This window comes from Natrix helvetica (genome assembly GCF_964273705.1).
Source record: "Natrix helvetica genome assembly, chromosome: 5".
In the NCBI taxonomy this organism is placed as follows: Eukaryota; Metazoa; Chordata; class Lepidosauria; order Squamata; family Natricidae; genus Natrix; species Natrix helvetica.
In genome coordinates, this window is record NC_138551.1 from 43,244,854 (window position 1) to 43,268,404 (window position 23,551).

General features: G+C 35.9%; 1 protein-coding gene across 4 annotated transcripts in view; it reads left to right on the forward strand.

Annotated features, from left to right (window-relative positions):
• The window catches only part of EPHB1 (EPH receptor B1), a 402,482-nt gene that overhangs the window by 273,751 nt on the left and 105,180 nt on the right, over positions 1-23,551 (forward strand). For all 4 annotated transcript variants that reach the window (XM_081956413.1, XM_081956414.1, XM_081956415.1 and 1 more), the window contains one exon: positions 14,006-14,161. In XM_081956413.1, the coding sequence (XP_081812539.1) occupies positions 14,006-14,161 (156 nt within the window). The remainder of the gene's footprint in view (positions 1-14,005; positions 14,162-23,551) is intronic.

Sequence of the window (23,551 nt, forward strand, 5' to 3'; positions counted from 1 at the left end):
CTGATGTGAAATGATTTGTGCCAGTCCATTTCAGCTTGCTTATTCCCAGAATGTCAGGGGCAGTCTTGTTATTTCTGTTTTGACAATATATGGTTTTACCTAGGTTTATAGTTCTGATAGTCCACATATAACATATAATCATGTATTTGCAACATCAAACTTTTCTTTTTCCTCTGGCTGTATTGGTGTCATGAAATCTAATACAGTGAGATCACGAGCATCATGCTACTCATATTTACCACCTGTTCTTCCCTAGTAGTTAGTTAGATATTGTCTAACCTGGAAGGAAGAAAGGGATTGTTGATGGGCTTATCGTTCGGTATCATTTTTGTATTATCTTGGAGAATGCTCCATTTGGTTTTCTTGCCAGAATACTGGAATGAGTTGCTACTCCCCCCCATTGGAAATGGCTCTTCATAAGTAACTAACTTTGTTACTTTATCACAAAGAAAGTTATATTAAAGTAGCTGTTCTGCAGTTATGCTGCATCTTCTTCAAAAACTATTCCCCAGAACAATTTTGTTTCTTACTAACTTGAAATGGAATGCTACAGTTTAATCTTTCAAAAAAGTCTTTTGAAATATAAAAGGTATAGTAAGATTACCCAAGTCTTGCATGTTCTCCTCTCCTTGTTCCCACAGAGCCTCAAGATGGTCAAAAGCTTCTACTTTTTATCTTAAACGCATAACACAAACCTGTGATCAATCTTAACTGTGGCTACCAATAATTTTATAAATGTTTATTAAGGTTTGCTTACAAGGGATTCTAGGAGAAGCATTGTAACCTTCACATTATAGTTGGTTACAGGAAATTACTGCATGATAACAAACTAAGATATGAAATATTTTGTATAGTTTGTCAAACAGTTTTTTTAAACTGTACATATATTTTTGGATAATAGTAATGTTCATATAATAGAGAAAGGATGTTTTACACAATTTTTTTAGAGATTAAAGGTTTCCTTTTTCATAGCCTAATATTAATACAAATACAAAATCGGAAGCTTTAGCAGCCATATAGATCCAAATTAAGCATGTATTTGCATTTTGTATGTTTCATTTTACCAAAAAAAAAAAAAAAACCTTGTTTTGCAGGAATACTGTACAGTCATTTCATACCAGGCAGTTTTTTCCTCATAATATTTAATTGGGCAATTGTTATTTTTATTAAAAGTAATTAAACACCAAACATTTGCTACTTTATCCTTCAGAAAGAATGAAAGCACAGTTGATTAAATAGGAGATGAAGCTAAGGACAATGAAACTTTTATAATAGTATCAAGTCATTTAAAACAGGTAGTAAAAGATTTTATACCAACAGGAACTACTGGGAAAAAGAGACTCTATAATTATCAGAATTGGTAATAATAACACATACTACAAAATGTGCAAATCAGCAAGTTATATGCTTAACCAAAACCCATACATTATGGAATACTAAATGTGCATTATTCATTTTGACATGAATCATTAAGATGAATTGTCATTAAGTATAAACAAGCACAATCCATTAAATAAGCCACCAAGTGGTACATATGGCAAAGACAAGGAGCCTTGCTATACTCCTGCTGTCCTTCTCACTTTGTCTCCTATTTCACTGTTTTCCATATTTCAGAATTTAAATCTCAATGACAAGCTTCTCCACCCACCCCCACTCATCGTATCTTTAGAAGAGCTGGATATAATTTGATTGCTTCCAAAAATTATGTAGACATGCTGGGATTCATGATCACTGATGTTGCTTCCCAAAACATCTTTTATTCTTTTTATGCAAAAAGATTTTATAGTTGGCCAAGCATACTGTAGTTGCAGATGCTTAATTTCGTGTTTGTGTGTGAATGCAAAGCAAATTGTGCTTAATTTCCCATTAAAGCAGTAGACCATTAAATGTATGGTTTACAATCAAATTAAATTTTTATTTTATTTGGGCCCTTAGGCCAAAGAAAATATTTACAATTAACTAGCTGTAGCGCTCAGAAGGCAGCTTGTGGAAAATACTGTCCAGTACTTATTTCCTTTTGTAGTTTCTTAAATGTTTCTTTAGATGATTGAGGAACTTCCTTGAATGGAACGGGACAAGGCACTGGATATGGAAGTTGAGAGGAGGAATTGACAACATAAAGCCTTTCCACCCAGTTTGATGAGATCTTGTGCCCCCATCTCCTATCATATTGTACTAGATAGGAAGGTCTTTTGGCCTCACTGAAAAACTTCCCCAGGACTTGGCGGGGATCATAAAAAGGCAGGGAAAAGGAAGCCACCTTTCTTAGTCTTCTTAATACTCAATGCCTTTTCAGAACATTTACTTTTGCACTCTGAGATAATACATAGAGATGATAGTAAAGCCCTTAGTACTGACCCCTCTCTCAATTCTAGTGAATCTTCTTCAAGCAGCTAAGAGAGAACTGAATTTTCTTTAAGCAAATTAAACACTGCTTTTCTTCCTTTTTTCTTACCAAGATCAAATACTTTTTAATCTGTTGACTAGTGGTTTTATGACAAGCTATGTGGAGCAATCCTAGTTATTGCCACTGAAAATTAGTTGTTTTTTTAAAGTGGATATTGCATCTCCAGGATGTCTACAAAAGTCGTCATATTTTTTTAAAAGACATGAACAAACTGAAGCCTGTCACCAGAACTGCAATAATATGAAAATGATAAAATGATAAGGAAAATGATAAAATGACATGACAGAAAAAAGGAGGGACAGGAAATATTTAGCTTTGAGAAGCCTGCAAGGAGATAGGAGAGTTGCCCTCCAGATCACAGAATACAGAATAACAGAGTTCAAAAGGACCTTGGAGGTCTTCTAGTCCAACCCCCTGCTCAGGCAGGAAACCCTATACCATTTCAGGTCTGAAATGGAATAGAATGAATTTGAAGGGTTATTTCATAAAAGGCTGCTCAGAATTGTTCCATAATCCAAAAAATAATGATTTAAAATTACAAGGCAATCGATTTCTGTTGGTCATTGTAAAAACTACACTCATACTACTGGTAGTAAGAATTGTCCAGCAATGCCTCTGGAGGTGATGAACATTTTTTAAATGGAGGTGTTTTCACTGAAGGTGGATGGCCATCTGTCAAGGAAACTATAGTAATGGGCAGGGCATTATCCCGATGACCTCCAGGATCTATTCCAATCTTTTCAGTCTGTGATTATAAGGCTTCAACATTATTCCTTTTGTGTGTTTAATTCTTTAAGTATGAATGAAAGATGACATTCAATGTATTTTTATTTATTTATTTTATTTTATTAAATTTATAGACCGCCCCCTCTCCCCGAAGGGACTCGGGGCGGTGTACAGGCACCACATTAAAACCTAATATAAAATAGATACACTTAAAAACCAATTAAACTGTAAGGCTGTACAGGGTAATAAAAGTTAAAAATTAGCTTAAAACAACCCCAAAAATTTAAAAGTACAGAATTGAGGGACTAGATCGGGATTAGGCCAGGCCCGCTAAACTAAACAGGTGGGTCTTGAGCATCTTACGGAAGGAGCGGAGATCAGTGATTGTTCTGATGTCACGGGGGAGGTCATTCCAGAGGGTCGGGCCCATCACAGAGAAGGCCCTACTCCTGGATGTCGCCCGCTGGCACTGCCTCGTGGACGGCACCCGGAGGAGCCCCTCCCTGTGAGAGCGGATCGGTCGAAGGGATGTATGCACGTTGTCCATATTGTCCATATTAATGCAAAAGTATACACATGAAAAATGTATGCACATTGTCCATATTACTGCAAAAGTAAAAGCCTACACTGAAGGGATAATTAAGGCACTTGTATGCAGTACATACAGTAAGCAAGCTCAATCTGTCTTTCGGAAGATGAACTGAAAGACACATGAAAAGCAAGATCAGAATAGTCTGACCAGTGACAAATTGGTTGCCCTAAATATCCTCATTGATTGCTATAATCTGAGCCAGTCAGTGCACAATTAGTTACATTGTACTGTTCCTTTCCTGCTATTAGAACAGCAGCCAAAATAAAATGGAATTGTTATATAAGAAAAATTTCAAAGCTTGGAAGAAAAACAGAATAAGTGGTTTTGGTTGGTAGCTCTCTCTTGCTGTTAACAAAAGATGTAGCTAACTAATGACAATTTAATGCAAAAAATAGGTTCCTTTATTAATTTTCTTGTAGGTTTATTCATGCCTTTGCTATCTGTAGTTAATACTGTCTGATAAAATAGAAAATTTACAAATATAGTTGATTGGTTTTATTACAAGGAAGCAAGCAAATAATATTTTGAAGAATGCACAGCTGAAAGTTCCCCTTTTATCAAAAGTATCATATTTATAAGCATACTAACATTCTATTGTGTGTTATTATTTTGCACATTTTAAAATCTGACCCAGGAATATTTCTATTTGATTAATACAGAACAATGTACTCTGTTGTTATCTGCACGCTGCAAAATCTAGCCAAATCCCTGTCTTTTAAAACCGGTCCTGGATACAGTATGTTTGATGGTAGCTACAACTCCATCTAAGTTATCTTTCAATTAGCTAGTGGCAAAGTTGCACTAAAGAGCGAGAAAACTCTGTCAGGTTTGTTAATGCTAGTGTAGCAGAGTGGATAAAAATGCTTATAATCTGTAATAATGGAGGATCTTTCTTCAATCTCACCAATTTCCTAAATGTTATAGGCAAATAACAATAGTAATAAAATGATCATAATAAGTGTAATTTTTTCTCCTTTAGCATACTGTGGTTTGAATGTCTCTTTCACTGAAATGGAGGATTATCATGGTGATTTATAACAAAATTATACGCACAATGAATTGAAAGAGGTTTACAAAAGTTTGCATCAGTCTCAATCTCATATTTATACTTTATGTTTGCATTTCCAATTGCTATTCTTTTTCTTCTCCTTAAATAAGGTGGCTACGTATTTCCCATTCACTCCATAGTCTGAGATACAAGAAATGTGAATCAATAAATAGTTGTATTGTTATTTTTTTTAATAAAGCTATTTTCACCAAACTAATTTCCAAATAAATATTTTGTCCTTAAGTAGCTTGATATAGAAGAAAAGCTGCAATTCAGCAGGTGAAAATTACATTTTAAAGTAAAAAATGAATTACGTTTGTGTCAGTATTTTTTGCTTTCATGCTGGCAAGAAACAGTCTAAATATATGAACCTGCTAAATAATTGAGATGTTTTGTCAAGCAATTCCAACTTTTAAGCAGTTCTTAAGGGCAGCATCAACTACACCAATTGCAACAATTTGTGGAATCTTATTAGTGCATGAATAAACATGAACAAATTATATCCAGAGCAGAACAGTTGAAACAATAGCAGCAGCAACAACAAAAATTTGTTCCCTTATTCCCAAACTCTTGTTGTGTTATGGGCATAATAATAGAGGTGTGGTGTAAAAAGGATATAAACTTCTTTAAAAAGCAGAATATAATGGAATTCAATCCCATCTGCCTTTGTTGGCCTGGTCAGGGATCAAGGCTTATGGAAACTTTAGTCCAAAATAGACTTCCAAGCTTAGAAATGCTACATCAATGGGAGATTCTGCTTAGGGAATGATCAGACAAAAGACAGTATGGCTCGCAGCTGGATAATTTCTTGGGCTGTAAGGGACATGGTGGGGATATTGTGCTTTCAGACTTGCAAGATTTTGTTAATTTAGCTTTACAGCAAAGTATAATAAGCTTATCTTGTTGTGTGTCCTGTCTGGTCTAGCTGGTAAACCTGACAATCAGCTATTAAGAAAGTAATAGATATCTATGAACTCTAGAATGCCTCCTGAAGAATGTTTTCAGTTATTGTGGTCATAACTGAGTTTTTATCGAAAAGCATTTGTGGTTCTTTTGCCTATCTTTATGTGGCACATTCCGAATCCCTTTTACTATCTGAAAGAACTAACTGGGAGAACAGGATGCTTTTCTATGTTTTGAATTAGATGTTGAAAAATTTCAATAAAGATTAGGTGGCCTACTCTTTCTCAAGGAAATTGCTTCAAACTGATTGCTTCAGTTTGCTCTTATTAATTTCCCCTCCTTCAGTGTGAGGAGATGGTTCATATCCTGAGAAGCAGGCAATGGACGAGAATTACTTTCTTTTTATCACTGTCACTGCAAAGATATATGAGATACTTAACATATTTCTTAAGGAAGAAATGTCACTATGGGTGTCACATTCCATGTGGAGACCAGCATTTGTGAAACGCTAGACAAAGTAGTATCAGTGGATGTTACAATTTATGCAAATTGATATCTGTTAAAAAAAGTAGTCTTTGCACTTTTCCTATTAGTAATTCTGCTTTTGGATTTACTAGTAATAGCTGTGGTAAGTAGCAGTATTGCATAATTAATACATAATCAATTGTGGCTTCTTCTGAATTTGGTCAGGTTTGACCATACATATCCATACTTAATTAAATTCTAATATTCCAATATTATGCTGTGGTTCTGTTGTTCTATTGAAAAGTTTCTGGAAAATGCAATTGATTGAAAATGTGAAGGTTTTGATAGTAATTGATCCAGGTAGCAGGGACCACATAATGCTTTAGCTGAAAATCTATATTTGTTACCAGTTGCTTATCATAGGTAATTTAAGGTGACCTCTAAAACTTCAAGGATCTTAAAGTGTGATTACTGTACATAAGGAATTGCCTCTCCTATTGCAAATCTATGATTTTAATTTGTACCTGTACACCGTCCCGAGTCCCTTCGGGGAGAGGGGGCGGTCTAGAAGTCCAATAAATAAATAAAAAGAAATAAATAAATCTGTCTGACCACAAAGTTTATAACAAGACTCATAGAGTTACAGAGGCACATCTATGAAGTACATGAAGACCTTTTCCATCACTGATCTTAGATCTACAGAACACACTTTCTGTAAATTTCTATAAATTTCTTGAAATTTTGTTTTGCTCCTATTCTTTCAATATTTATAAAGCTATAAATCACCTCTTTCAATAGAATCTTAATGGATGAATGATTTTAGCTTTACCTTCTAAAATTTTATCTTTGTTTTCAAATTACTCATTCTATTTGCGATGTTTTCAGGATTTAGCATCAGTGTAACTCCCATTTAGTCCATTATTGGTACAAAGCATGCATAGTCCAAATAGAAGGAAAAAGGATGTGAGAGTTATCAGCATTTTGATTATATTTCTATAGTCAGGGATAAGGAAAGACATTTGTTTTATTTGCACTTTCCAAATCAATGTGCAGATTGAAATGCAATTACATTTTAATATTTTTTCTGTACTTCTTCAATTTTTGTAGATCAGGTCTCTTAAAACAATTTACACACACTATTGAAGAAGGCACAATAGCAAATAAGTGGAAATTATAGGCACAATTGGATTTTATAAGGGGAAAATGGTTTATTAGTAAAATTGCAGGTAAAGTAAAACTATATTGAGGTTTTCTTCAGAGTTATGAGATAATATTATTTTGACATTGGAAAAATAACGACATTGAGCAAAACTAAATTGATCAGGCCTGCCTAATCCTCCTAATGATATAATTTGCATTAGACTAGCAAGGAATTCCAATAGAAGAGAATATACACTGTAGCTCAGGATTGAATCATGAATGAGGATGGTAATTCATTACCTAGTCAGAAATGCCTGCAACCAATCTACCAAGCACTAAGTTCTCCATGGCAAGGAATTCCCCAGGGAATTCAGTGTTAATGAGTCTGAATTTCCAGATTCTGCTCTTTGTGTCAAGGTTCCAAGTAACACCCTAACGAAAGAAGATTCCGAGGCTCAAAGTTTCCTCAAAGTTTCACTTTATTAGAGATGTCATATTGCCACATTTGGGATAATTCCAAGTTTTTCCCACCCAAACGAAAGTTCAAGTCCCTGCCCAGCACCCACATGTCCATCACATGGTCCAATCTGGCACCGTCCCAACTGGATATGCCTCTAGTCACACGTGCAAGGCGAGACGTCATTGACTCTCTGAGAAAGGAATGTTATTTTGACTATATCTATCACTCTCCATATGATCGCCCTCCCAATTTCCCACAGCATTAAATGTGGCAAGTCTGAAGGCCCAATACAAAAAATGGCTTCCAGGCCTGACACCTTGGTCACCAGCCACAATTTCCCTCATTTTATCTCTAAGCTCTCTGGTATCTTATTTTGGGAAAAAAAGGCTAAAGAAGGAAGAAGCAGATTGGGCTGGCAATGCTTTGGATTGTGGGACATTTAGAATGTCGAGAACAGGACATGAACATTTTCATAAAATTAGCCAGCTGCAAAACTTCAATTTGCTAGTAAGTCAACTGGTGAGTTTCTCACACTATGTCTCTGACAGTTTCCCTTTTACAAACTTTTATGAGGAGATTTATGCTTCTATATTTTATAGTTTCTATCTTTAATTGGATGTTTGTCTTGGATAGTCCTCTGCCAATAAAGGAGAATATTTGTAGGTCCGGGTTGAAATGATGTTGCCTAGTTTGGATAGTGAAATGTCTGCAAGAAAACAATCAATATCAGAAAGCACCAAAGATCCCACATAGTCTTGTGCATTAGGAACAGAGGGAAATGAATAGAGGTACGGCTACCAGATGTCTAGCTACCTTTTTGACGTTATGTATTCCATTTGGTAGACTTAGCCTTACAATCAAAGATTGTTCAATACCTTTGACTTTCACAAGTAATCTTTTCCTGTGCAGCTTTCCTGTGCTGTGCAGCACCCCCAACTAAGTGCTAACTACAAGTTAACATGCTCTGCTCTATGACCTGATCAGTACCTCCAGGAGCTACTGTCTGGAATTTCCATACCTTTAATCAGCTACCTGCTGAATGCTTTTGCCTCCTTACTGGCTCTAGTACATTTCTATGATTGAAAAATCAATCTTCCTGATGCTAGAAAAAATAATTTCATTTAGTGCTAAGTACTTGTAGGGGGACTTCTTTATGGTAATTTTTGTCACAAATGCCAAGAAAATTAGGCAGTGTGTTTTTCCTCCCATTTATCTTCCTTTTCAAATGTCCATGCCCCCCTTTGCCTGTTCAGATATCTCATAAACAAAAATATAGCAGTTATGGGCTCTAAGAATTACACGAAACAAGTAAGAACTAATCAAGTATGCTAATATTTATATTAGTGCAAGAAAAAATGCAGTTGATTGACAACGAAAAACAGGTGCTATGTTTGCACCACCAATACTCTCCCAAGTATCTTTTAGAAGCAAATCCATAACACTATATAGCCCAAATGCATATTAATTTTATCTATTTACTATCAGCTGGGAGCGAACTGGTTTGTTCCGACTTTGAAGTGGGCCCCTGCGCAATACAGACCTATATTTCCTTTTCCAAATCCCAGCTGATTGGCATAGCGCCTCATCTGTTTCCCTTGCTAGCAGTAATGCCAAAGATGAGTTTTCTGTAAACTGCTCACACAAAGAGCGCACTCCCACCCCTATTTTGATCCATCTGTTTCCTTTCATATTGTAATTGATATGTAAAGAAAGATGTTTGGGAGAAAAGAAAATACAACTAATTGTATACAACTAATACAACTAATTTGGCTTTGGGCTAGGCCTCTTCTATAGTAGTTGGAGCAAGCAATTCTGTCCATCATTGGCATTTTGTGTTGAACATCACAAAGTGTGCATAGTTGATAGATATCAACTCTGATAGATATATAGCAATAGCACTTAGACTTATATACCTCTTCATAGTGCTTTACAGCCCGCTCTAAGCGGGCTTAAATGCAAAGATCCAATCATTATCTGTACTCTAGTTTTCTATTTATGAATGTATTGCTAACTTTCTGTTGAACACATATTAAGGTGATATTATAGAAATGCTTGAAATTTGCAGTGAAATAATCAAAAGATTTTATAGGTGGCTTTCATGAATATGGAGACATCTTCATATGAATAGTGAAAAACTGTTAAAAGTGATCAAAGAAGAGATCTTTGAACAACTGGAATGTGAATGTAGCAGTTCTCCAGACAGTTTCTTGCCTCATTCTCTTATTCTTTTACCCATCCTCACTATTCCTATTTCTTTATCTACCTTTTGTCACAGGAATTGAATTTTGATTATTGTCACACAATGTGGATATTATGCATGTAAAGCATATTATTATTCAGTTATTATGTAAATCAGACACTCACAGCCTACCAAAATGAATAGAAATGTGTTACAGTAGGCGATGTGAGTCTCTATTCTTAATGCATATCATCCTTCATTATGATTATAAGAGACGATTCCATCTCAAGTTAATGCTTCTTATACTTATTTTAGATTTGCTTATTTATTTCAGCGTCAAAAACCTCACACTCCAAACAAAAATTTCACACTGGACTTATGTCAACTATTAATTTTAGCTCACCTATGTCATTAAGATGAGGTCCCAGCTGCCTCAGTCTTTCTTGTGCATATTTCTATCTTAGCATTAGAAAACTAGAGCCAGGCCTTTCAGAATTTTGAATTCTAGTGGCTTTGTTAAAAACAAATACAAAAAACAATTCTGTCCCAATGCCAAAGCTACAATTGGATTGAAAAGATTAACATTTATAACGTATTTGATTGTGTGAGAAGATCTGAACTTAGGTTGCATGTTACTAAAATCTTGACAGCTGGCCATTTATACAGGGTCAACTAAACATAATGGCCTGAACTTCTGAAGGAATGTGCCATATAAAAATATATGTGCTGTACAAATATTTACAGCTAGTAGCAGCAATTTTGCATGAATGTCTTAGACGCCTGATGAAAAAGGACAAATTTCCATGCTGAAAAAGGACAAATAACAAATGTATCCAAATGAATTCCAACAGCTAATGCTATTGATTATAACTGCAAGAGTTTCATGGTATCATTGTATCATTAATGAATAGTATTTTTTTTTACTATAATAACAAATTAGTACAAAGCATTGATTAACTTGGAAATAACACTAGTTAGACTGATTACCAGGGCCACCAATTTATGTTTGCATTAAAACTGAATAATAATAATAATGATAGCAGTTTTAGGGTAAATGTCTATGGAGATTTTCAGTCACCCATGTCATGGTTGCTCCAGAAGTGCTTTTTCAAAAAGCAACTGGACGTTCTTCTTTTTCCTTGAAGATATTTCACTTCTCACTCACCTAACGCTTCTTCAGAAATGTCTTCAAGGAAAAACAAGAAAGTCCTATTGCCTTTTGAAAAAAACACCTTTGGGACAGTTTTAAGGTAGTTTGTGAAAGATACAAGTGTTGCACATCATTCATATCTAGTTGTGGGCACATAAGACATTAAACTGGAATAATTCCATTTGCAAGCTTGAAAATGACATTTTACTGGAATTCTTTAAACAGATACTTACATGATTTACTTTAATAGGACATGTAGTAGGATTTCATTGAAAGGTCTTTGTTTAATTTTTGTACTGTTAAACCCCCTGAATATTCATGGTGATTTACAACAGAAACTAAAATAAGTTAATATATCATGAAACAAAATATGATAATGTATATCCATTGATGTCAAATATTTAAAACTTGTGTTAACAACTCTATTTTGAACACATTCCTAAAAATAGGGAAATGAGAATGTCATGAGGATCTCTTGGGAAGGCTGTTCCAGAAATTTGAAACCATTACTGACAAACAGAAGGTTATAGTTCTTTTCTCCAAATCTCCCATGTAGTGAACTTTCAGGATCATCCCATGAGATGTGTAGACTGGTAGATTCCAGGGTTGAAATTCAGCAGGTTCTGACAAGTTTTGGAGAACCGGTAGTGGACATTTTGAGTAGCTCAGAGAACCGGCAAATACCATCTCTGGCTGGCCCCAGAGTGAGGTGGGAATGGGGATTTTGCGGTATCCTTCCACTGCCACACCCACCAAGCCATGCCCACATAACTGGTAGTAAAAAAAAATTGAATTTCACCACTGGTAGATTCTATTCAAAGCAATAATCCTAGTGCTATTGTAATAGGATTATTGCTTTGAATAGAACTATAAGTACTATTGGGCTTTGTACAGGAAAAGAAACACTTTGATTTTCACTTTGAATATGAGTCGTGGTGCCTCAGTGGTTTGAATTCTGCCCGCTGCCAGCAGTCTGGCAGTTCGCATCTCATTGGCTCAAGGTTGATTCAGCCTTCCAACCTTCCAAGGTCAGTAAAATGAGGACCCAATTTGCTGACTCTGGAAACCACTTAGAGAGGGCTGTAAAGCACTGTGAAGCAGTATATAAGTCTAAGTGCTATTGAATTGCACATAGAAATTTGTGGTAACTAATGGAAATCCTATAATACTAGTGTTATATGTGAAAAACAACTTTTTTCTGCTATTGCTTTTGAGTAGCCTTCAAAGGCAGCCCCATGTAGACCACGTTGCAATGATTTATATAAGAGGTGGCAAGGACATTAATTACTCTCATCACTGTCTTTTTGTCAAGAGAGGGCTACAATTGGCCTACCAGAACAATCTGAGGAAAGGCACAATCAGCACGGCCTCCATATAGCAGGTTCCATGATTCTCAGACAACTACTGTATCTAGAGTCGCCACATGAGCATACAGAAAACCAGTCCGTTTCCATATAAACAGCAGTTTAGTCTTGCTGGGATTCAACATCAATGTTTTAGTCCCTTTCGAAATCTTGATAGTCTCCAGGACCTGGTCAGGATTTCCATCATAACATATCACTTTGGACAGAAAGGTCTGTCTAGATATCGTCAGTATGTTTATGATGAATAACTTTCCTTAGGAATTATTGTTGGTCAATCCAGTTGGCAAAATGGTACAATAATAAATTGAATGAGAATTGTACTGGGCTTTGAAGAATTGTACATTATACTATTAAAATTAAATGTACCCTTGAACTGAGTTTAATCCCTACTAACTGTAAGGATATTGCATTTTTGGCAAAGAGGGTGTTTGCCACGGGATTTTTTTTTCCACTTCTCAGTCTGGTCCACAATCCTGAATTTCGATCAGATCAAATTAAAAATAAACCAGGTAACATTTTCGATTCAATATTATAAATGCAAAAATTCCCAATAAAACGTTGCCCCTCAGATTGTTAAGTCACATGCATTTATTTATTAAATTTGTATGCCAGTCATTTCATTGTTAAAACAACATATAACAGAATACCTTGGCACTAAGGAGACTCAGAATCAATTCCTATTACTTAGGGATTGCTGCAAATATGGTGCTTTCTGTCTCCTACTTTCAGAGACTTCAGACTCTTTAATAAAATATGTACCAAAAAGTTGTGAATTTTGGCAGTGATTTTAAAATATGGCATTTAGATTGCTAGTCATAACATGCCAGCATGATCATATTCTATGCCCGTTCTTTACCAATTGCAGTAGCAACAATTCCATTCTGTGTTCAATACAAAGTACATTATCCATTTCAGTTAGTTGAAAAGGTGTGAAAAAAATGTCTTAAACATTAATCTAATCTAGAATGCTTGTGCTTATCTAAGTCTATTCTACAGATGCCTCTACCAAATTAGATGAATTTTGAGGTCAAAAGAGAAAGGATACTTCAATAGAAATGCCATGCTTATGGAAGTCCTTTCCTACAAAGATGTGTCAGGGGTCCACTTTAAAGTCTTTTCAACAACCAACCAGAGAAAATCTTAATATTTTTCAAAGCATTTAATTAATACAGTCAGGGCTTTTATAACTTAATAGTGTTTAACTATGAAGATGTTATAAATGTTGCATGTATTATAACTGCAGTTGATGATTTATCCTGATTATTGTTCTTTGTCTTTATGAGGTTTATCAGACAAGTGTAGTCATTACGTGGTTTAGAAGCAAAGTGCATAAGCAACAAAGCCAGTCCCAAGACATTCATAGATTAATTATCCATACAGTTATCTCTTTGTCTGATTTCAAGATATTTCCTCATGAATTTTATTAAAATTAGAGAAGTAAATGCTACATTAAAAATATGATGTCATTTTTTCAACATTTTTGATAACATATATCAAAGCAAGTTTAATCTTTTTTTGTGCTATATAATCTTGATTCAAAAAAAAGTCCTGTCTTCTCTGTCCTCTTGTAGCTTGCCCAGCAGGGATGTTCAAAGCTCATCAAGGAAAAGGAGTCTGTACACAATGTCCTCCCAACAGTCGCTCCACATCAGAAGCTGCTGCCATCTGCACTTGTCGCAATGGATACTACCGGTCTGACTTTGATCCGTCAGAGGTAGCTTGTACTAGTAAGTACTAGTATTTATTTCTGAGAGCAGGTTGGCTTCAAAACTAATTGGATCCATTCTTCGTAGATCGATCTGGAGAAACAACATTCAGGAATAACCATGTTTTGGAAATGATCTAGAAGGCCACTGAACTCCAGGTCACAACCTTTCTGCATTTACTACAGCATTTACTTGCTGTATTTTCCAGGTTTAGATTTAAAGGTCATATGAATTTTAAAGAGACAGTTCCTTAAAAAAGCTCACAACTATATTTTTATTTCAAACTTGCATGGAAGCCTAAAAAAATCTGCATAATTTAATGAGTAGCAGAGAATTGCTCACATGATGTCCAAATCATTTTTGAAGAATATGTACACATAAAAGAAAAACTTGTTAACATTATTTTTAATGGACTGAAAAAATGTTAGTTAACCTTTAGCTTTCAGACTAGTACATAGCTGATTACAAATATAGGAAGTCTGTTTAATAGGGAAAACCCCTTTCTTTAACATGCACCAACAAGACAAAGGTTATCATCAAAATTAGTATTTCCTAACAGAACAGCAATAGTAGAAACATAGATAAAAAGGAAAAGAAAACTAGATCTGGGAACAAAGGATCATGATTTAGGATGGATCAGTGTTGTTGTTAGCCACGAAGTCGAAGTCCGAACCATCGCAATTCCATGGACAACATTCCTTAAGGCCTTCCTGTCCTCTACCATCCCTCAGAGCCCATAGGGACTGCTTCAGTAACTCGATCCAGCCAACCAGTGATGGGTTTCAATTTATTTTACTACCGGTTTGCTCATGTGCGTCCAGGCGGATGGGTGGAGCCTCTCTCCACTGCCACTACCGATTTGCCCGATCCGGGGCGAACTGGCAGAAACCCATCTCTGCAGCCACCTCATTGGATGAGATCCATCTCATTGGATGGGATGGATGATATTAACCATTAAATGTTAATGACAGGCAGAAATAAGTAAGTATAATAAAAGGATGAAAACTTTAAGTCTTCAAAATGACTGTTATCCAGATTATTGGCATGTATGTTATATTAGACACAAAATAAATCATTAATGATTTTTCATTATTAGGAGAAATTTTCTTTTCATGTGAAATTATCATTTTTTTAAACAATAAAATACCATTTCTTCATAAGAGATGCATTCGCAGTTGTAATGTTTCAGTACTTAATCTATTGGTTTATCAAAGCTAGAAATTTAGGATCTCTGAAGTTTAACTTGAATGTGTGCGCATTCAGCGTATGCCAAAGAAATGGAATTGCCTATAATATCTATGAAGGGAGCAGAAGACAATGGATTGACAATTCCATATTGGGGGAAAAGAAATCCTTGAAAGCTTTCTTGATTTTTCAGCCTTACATCCAGTGTGATTTCTACTATTATCTGTTATTTCAATTTGCATTTCATTTGTAATTTAATCTTGTTTTGGACAAATTAATATTTTGGAAATCATGTTTGTGATTTATTGTAACACCATGTTGCAGAGACATTTTGAAAATTATTTTTCACTGCTTGGAGACTGCTGCCCCCCCTTCCCCGTATTTCCAAGGAAGAGGTGGTTGTTTCCAACTTCCTTTGCAGCTTGTTACATAGAAGTCTATATTAGTATACTACTTTCTGCATAATGCTTCTGTAGGTAATTGCATTGTAGTTATGAGTTGCCTAATGTGTGTTTGGAATAAGAGATTAATTTCCATATTCTGCTTGATCACTGGTAACAGGAAGTGTAGTAAATAAATCTGTTTTTATTGCCTCTTGTTATATAGCTGATTTACTAGAGAAGTACTGTATGTAAAAAAAAAGTCAGTTTGTTGGTTTTTATTTCTGCTCGTTAAGAACTAATTTTAAAATGTTTTAATTTGAGGTGCCAGATGTTCTATTCCCAAATTGTTATATGCCATAGGAGTAAATAAATTTAGTACTGTATGGTAGCTGTTGCTGCTGTTCACTTCCTTGCCAGTGCATTTCCTGCTTTATGGAGCCTTTCACTAGTATGCTTTTAGAGTTCCCCATTTAGTGCTAGGGATGCAATTTTCATTAACTTCTATACATTTCACAAAACAGTAAAAAGCAGGATAGAAATCATTGTAAGACTAAGCTAGAGTGGATAGCCAATAGATATTGCACTGAACCTTGTGAAACATTTTGTCTGTGCATGTATAAGATTTGTGTAAAGGATTATGTTTGTTGCCCCATCCCTTCCCATCTAATCCCCGCTTTCAATAGAAGAGAGAGAAGTATTTTTTGGACAGAAAAATTTTGCATGTTGTAAAAAAATATATTGACTAATGACACTAATGACATTCAGCAAAAGCAGAAACCAAAGCCCAAGGAACATAAAATTTAAATCATTGCTATGTGTACCAAAAGGGCACCAGGTTTTCCAGAGCCAATGAAAACAATATTGTGACTGGTTAGATGGACAGTCACAAAAGGTGTGTTGGCTATTCCGGTTTGAATCCTTTTTTGTACATAATAGAGATGGGAAATAGGGTACCAGGAGGTCTTGCTTTATTCGGCACCAAAGGAGCAGTTGATAAATAGCCTATCCATCATTATGGTCTTTGGTAATGGCCCAAATTAACATCTGTGCCATTCTTGTCCATGTTGTAATGGTTATGAGTTGTTACTATCTCAAACTTGTGGATTCGCTTAGTTCTATTATGAATGCAGAATTAATATTTTGATGAATTTACTAATTTATTAAACATATAAACTTATATTTTCTAAAAAGATGAGCTACATTTAAAGCAAGTGAAGGCAAACCATTTGACTTGTCTTTTTGACCACAGAGAGCCATAGTTACTTATGGTAATTTTATGACGTTAGGAAAGTTGTTTCCTCCATTTCTAGCCAATCCCACCCCTCTGCTCATCCAGTAAGAAATATTTCTTATTGTGAGCCTATTAAACTGTTTTTGGCAGATTAGTCTAGATAGTTCAGAAGAGTGGAACATACAGTACTATGAATTATACACTAATTACTCAAGAGTTCTACAGTGACTTTTAAAATTTGAGCAAGAAGGTGTGTGTAAGCAGACAGAAAAGCAACAAAACAATAACGGTCAAATTACTATTAACAAGAAAGCTAAAATACTATTTTAGAGTCCTGGAAAAGCTTAACCTTCTGAAACTTAATGAGGGCAAATAATGACAGTCATAGGTCTGCATAAAATTTTCTATAGATGTTTCTCTCTCTCTCTCTCTCTCTCTCTCTCTCTCTCTCTCTCTCTCACACACACACACACACACACACACACACACACACACACACACACACACATGCATCTCATGAAAAGTGACTGGCCAATGTACAACAATTAAGCAAAACAATAAATATATAAAATATATATAGGGTGGAGCTGAAAGGCAAAAGGGAAGCAGTATGCTCCCACCCATATTTGGGCATACCAGGTGCTTTGACATAACACACACACACACACACACACACACACACACACACACACACTGCGCATATGTATGTGTGTGTGTGTATTTATTTATTTATCAGTACAAATACAACATACATACATACATACATACATACATACATACATACATACATACATACATACATATATATATATATATATGCTGGTTTTGTTGTATTCGGGTCTTTTCCCGTGTAAGATTGAGATTGTCTTTGCAACGTTTCGGCAGGATCTCACCTTCCATCTTCAAGCTTGGTCTTAAAATGGGAACGGAGCTGCCGTCTTTCTGTAAATCTTGGTGGGAGGGGATGGGGATGGGAGGGGATGGGGTGCTGGCTTTGTTTCAGCAAGTGGTGTGATATACACTCCACTTATACAACAAATACAACAAAACCAGCATACCTACACCTGTGAAAATCTACGAAAACACACACACACACACACACAATCATATATATATATATATATTGTATTTGTACTGATAAAATTTATATATATATAGCTAAGAAGACCTTTGTATGTAAGCTGTGAGATCACAACTAGATTTAGAAAATGAGGTGGGTTAACATATAATTGCCCATATTTTGTGACAATTAGAGAAGACGGATATGGAATTTCCAGCTCTCTTTTCCTCAATGTCTTTTGGGTTAAAAATACAGGTTTAAAATTATGTAGTATTATTGAGTATATTAGTGTAAGAGAAAAGCAGGCAGAGCAGGGAGGGTAGAAAGTGGCTAAATGAGTCATCAGCCTAGAGTCATTACATTGCCACAAACAGTCTAAGTCCAACCACTCTTGAATTCGATTGATTCTTATCTGGTACCAATTTAGTGTTGAACTTTAATTGACTAAATTTTTGTACATAGGCTTGAACAATAAATCTTCTCAACTGCAATTTAGTGCATAGTCCTGATTTTTTGTGCCTGACAGCTAGAAGCCTGTGACTGATTTGCTCTTATTTAATGACATTAAAAAGTAGCATGCTTCTCCCCCCCCCCCCATCTACACTATTTCTCTGTTGCTGCATACTTTTCTGAATGCAGCCTTAAGCACAGATCCCTGGCCCTTCCTATTTGGAAGATTCAAATTCCTCAAAGGTTAATTTGTTGATTATTAGGACAATACATGAAGTTAAAACAAGGAGTGGATGGGACTAGTGCAAAATTGTATGGGCATCCTTGTTTCTCTTTCTCAATTTCTTCCCACAAACATCAGATTGCAGGCAGAAAGGGACAATTCGCCACAACCATCTCACCCTTGCTGACTCACGTTGGCCAATTCACCTTGGGACAACTCACCACAGTCAACTTGCCCATGGGACAACTCACTGCAGGACAATTCAATGTGGGAGAATTCATGAGAGAGACAAGTAGAATTGCAGTTCACCTCAGCCTCGAGTACTTGAGAAAGTTTAAACCTAAAGCAAGACAACGGCCACTGCAATTCTCTTTGTTCCTCTCTTGAATTACCCCAGAATGAATTGTTATTCAGCGGGTTGTGCCATGACAAGTTCGCCAGGGTGAGTCAGTCGGGGCAAGACAGCCATGGCGAGTCAGCCACAGCAAGTTGTCCTTGGCCTGATTGCAGGAAAGAGTTAGCTATCTCTTACCAGAGACCTGAACAGATTTCTTGGAGATGGTGTTTGAAATTAACTTTGAAACTGCATATGACTCTCTAGTTTGCCCACTTCTGGTCTTACAATAATACAATACAACAGTAGAGTTGGAAGGGACCTTGGAGGTCTTCTAGTCCAACCTTCTGCCTAGGCAGGAAACCCTATACCGTTTCAGACAGATGGCTCTCCAACATCTTCTTAAAGACTTCCAGTGTTGGGGCATTCACAACTTCTGGAGGCAAGCTGTTCCACTGATTAATTGTTCTAACTGTCAGGAAGTTTCTCCTCAGTTCTAAGTTGCTTCTCTCCTTGATTAGTTTCCACCCATTGCTTCTTGTTCTACCCTCAGGTGCCTTGGAGAATAGTTTGACTCCTTCTTCTTTGTGGCAACCCCTGAGATATTGGAACATTGCTTCCGTAGTCCTTCTTTCTATTAAACTAGACATACCCAGTTCCTGCAACCGTTCTTCATGTTTTAGTCTCCAGTCCCCTAATCATCTTTGTTGCTCTTCTCTGCACTCTTTCTAGAGTCTCCACATCTTTTTTACATTGTGGCGACCAGAACTGAATGCAGTATTCCAAGTGTGGCCTTACCAAGGCATTATAAAGTGGTATTAACACTTTACGTGATCTTGATTCTATCCCTCTGTTGATGCAGCCTAGAACTGTGTTGGCTTTTTTGGCAGCTGCTGCACACTGCTGGCTCATATTTAAATGGTTGTCCACTAGGACTCCAAGTGGTCTTGATGAAGGAAACGCAATAGCTCTGGAAACTTTATTTTAATCAATGATACTGGATTGGCTTTTCCAAGCCAAGCTGGTGATAAATGAGTTTAATAATATCCTTTGGCTACAGGTTCGTTGTGCTGGACGAGGGGAGATGCTTACGCAATCCAGTTTCCAATTTGAGCTAGGCTGCAAAAGTAAATCTTTCTTCCCTTCCTTCCCCTTGATTTGCTGAAATAATCATAGCTTTCTGAACAGTATGTATCTGTCTAATAAAAAAAGAATCAAACCATGACTTTATCTCATGGTTTATCTATTTACTGAACAGTGTTGGAAATACAATATTTTTGCCACATGGATTTTCTATTTTGAAAAACATTGAGGAAAGCAATAGAACTACTGTATAAGATCTGCTTTTCAAAAGTCTGCCACTAACTTCAAATAAATTGATAAAAGGTTCTATCAAGTGACAGGAAACATGACTAATTGAACTAATTCTACTTCATTGTAAGTCTACATTAATAGAATCCTGAAAAAAGTTTAATTGACTACTTTGTTCATATTCTTCTAATTTGGTGCTCGAAGGTGGATTAAGCCTGAAGTAGCCAATGTTTCCAGTCAGTCACCATTCCATAGCCCTGCTACTTTCAAATGGGTTGAAATTACAACTTCCAGAATATTCATTTCATTGGACTAACTAGAAATTCTGTAAATATTAATCCTAACTCATCAGATCAGAGAAAATTGAGTTAGTGAGCTTTAGCATTTGTAGAGTAAAAAAAAATTAACCTTGTGGGGTTTTTTCCTCATTGGTGAGAGAAAGGGTCAAGAAGTCTAGAGAAAGGATCATTATTTTTCACCGAGAAGAATTAGTATATTTTACAATTCTGTAGGCTTTCTCTGTGAGTGCATATCTTTGAATTCAACATAGTTACATTTTTAAGTGCAGCACCATTTTAGTCTTCTGTATACATAGTAAAGCCTTTACTGCTAGATGGCTCATGACAAATACTTTATCTGTGCTGATAGGGGAAAAAATTAAATGGAATGGAATTTTCGTTAAAAGGACAGCATTTTTCTAGCAATTTTAACAAAATGCTTTCATCTGTGTAACCATGGCAACAGTTCAGAGAAGCTCTCAAAGTGCCTCTCTGAATGTAATTATGAAGAAAAGGGAAAGAGGAGGGTAGTAGGGAATTTGGAATAGAGACAGCAGCTGGAAAATCCTCCAGGGCTTGAGCAGAGGTAGGCGATGACAGATTCAACAGAATTGCTTTTGATTCATTTTCTTTTGAGTAAGATGTTGAAACACTTGCCTGTTAATTATTTTCCTTGATCCCAGCAAAATGGCCAACAGCCTCTCCACACCAATGTCAATGACGTGATGTCCAGCAAAGCTAAACGGTGAGAGGACTAGTCTCCAAATAAATTAGGAAGAACTACAAAATCCTTCAAATTGTTATTCATTTACAAACCATATTTGCCCCAGTGCAAGAAAAAAGAATGCACAAAATGTATTCATTGATTTGCTATATTTCCAAACCATTCAACTCTTAAATGACTGCTGAACTTCTGCTTGACACACTGGAATTAGAAAAGGGCCTTGACAAAAACAATTTTGAGGGAAGAGACAAAGAGAATATGAGAAAGCAGATATTAGAACTTTCTGTGAAGATGTTAGTAAGACATTTGGGAGAAAGAAGAAATCATATGAAATTGGTTTACTGGACCAAGATTGAAGTTAATAGCTTACTATTTCTGGTAATGTTCAACTTTTGTTTTTAACTGGGACTAGATGATGACAATGTCTTAAAAGATTTTGTTTATTTGAATAAAGGAAATGGGGAGATATACTTAAATGGAAATGGAGGTGAAAATATAAAAGGAATTCAAATTCAAGTTTTCAATAATTATGTTATAATCTGGTAATCTTTATTAGGCTTTTCCTGATCAAAATGGAGATACGAGGTTTTATAGATGGGTCTATAGAGAAAGGATGGGTCTATAGAGAAAGGCTCTATAGGCTCTATAGATGGGTCTCTATAGATGGGTCTATAGAGAAAGAGGTGAGGTGTTGGACTTTACTGTAAGGCAGTAAAATCCCCCGGCTGGGGAATTCTGGGAGTTGAAATCCACAGAACTTAAAGTCGCCAAGGTTGAGAAACACTACTGTAAGGGATAGTAATAAATTGTTAATGTTGATTCTTGCTAGGAATAAAGGAGGAGGTTTCTTTGTCTTTTTGTCTTTTTCTTTTCGTGTAATTTTTGATTTATTTTCTTTTTCAATTTTTAATTTTTTTTAAGTTGGCTCAATTTCCAGGATGAGAGACAAGCGTTTTAAAGTTGCCCCTATGAAGAGGGCAGAGATATATGTTATAAACAGAGATATATGTTTACCCTATTGTGATAGTTACTTGTGGGAATTAGTGAAATCTCAGGGTTAAGTTGTTGTGTTTTGATTAAGAAGTCCCTGGATCAAGAAATCACTCGAGGGGGGGGCAGGGTATGGGGCTTAGGAAACAACCAAGCATCATTGTAGCATCATAATGCAAATCCCAAACCATTTTTATATGTATTGTCTTGTCACATGTACACACCCAAGATATTTGTAAGCAGGATGGTGCATCAGTGCTTTCATCATTCTGAAGAAAACAAAAAGAACCGATGGTTGCTTTTGCAAGTCTCTATTTAATCATGGAGCTTGCTGGATTATTTTGGTCCCAACATATTTCACAGGATTGTTGAGGGGAAGTCAGAGGAAAGGCAGAACATATAAACAATAAATACATGAATAAGTTGTTAGATCAGGGCAATGAGAGGACAGACTCAGGATCAAGGTAACAACAGCTCTTTATTCACAGACAAGTATGTACAATCCAGCAACTGTTAGGTCTGACAGCTCTCGTTTTATAGGGAGCTGTCAGACCTCTCAACCAATTAGGTTAAACCTAGGCTCCCGCCTAAATGGAGGATTGGAGTGGAAACCACAGCAGCTTGTGTGGATATCTAACATAAGTGTTATTTGTTCATCTTGAATGTAGACAAGATATTTGGAGATCATTTTTTTGTTAGATCCCCCCCCCCCCTTATAGGGGTAAATAATATCACTAGAGGGGATTTCTTAGAAGACATTTGTAATTCAAAGAAAGTAAAGAGGCTATTGTTGCTTTAATCCTCACTTGAATGACTTTTGTAAAATCAACAATTTCTGGGTAAAACCTCCAAATCATTTTCTCCCAATTGTCTTGAAAATCTTGAACCTCTGGTGTTTATCAGATCATTGCTATTATGATTATCAGATGAAATAATGAAATATAGTTTGATATATTTGCACTAAAATAGAGTGAACTTGTAGATAACTTAAGGACACATATCTGTTTAATGCGCATTGAATGCATTAAAATAAAGTCATGAATGCATTTTAGTAAAGTCATGACAGTTATTTTAAAACATTCTTGCTTAAGGTTTATTCAAACCAGTGTTTCTCAACCTTGGTAACTTGAAGATGTCCGGACTTCAACTCCCAGAATTCCCCAGTCAGCATTCGCTGGCTGGGGAATTCTGAGAGTTGAAGTCTGGATATCTTCAAGTTTCCAAGGTTGAGAAACACTGATT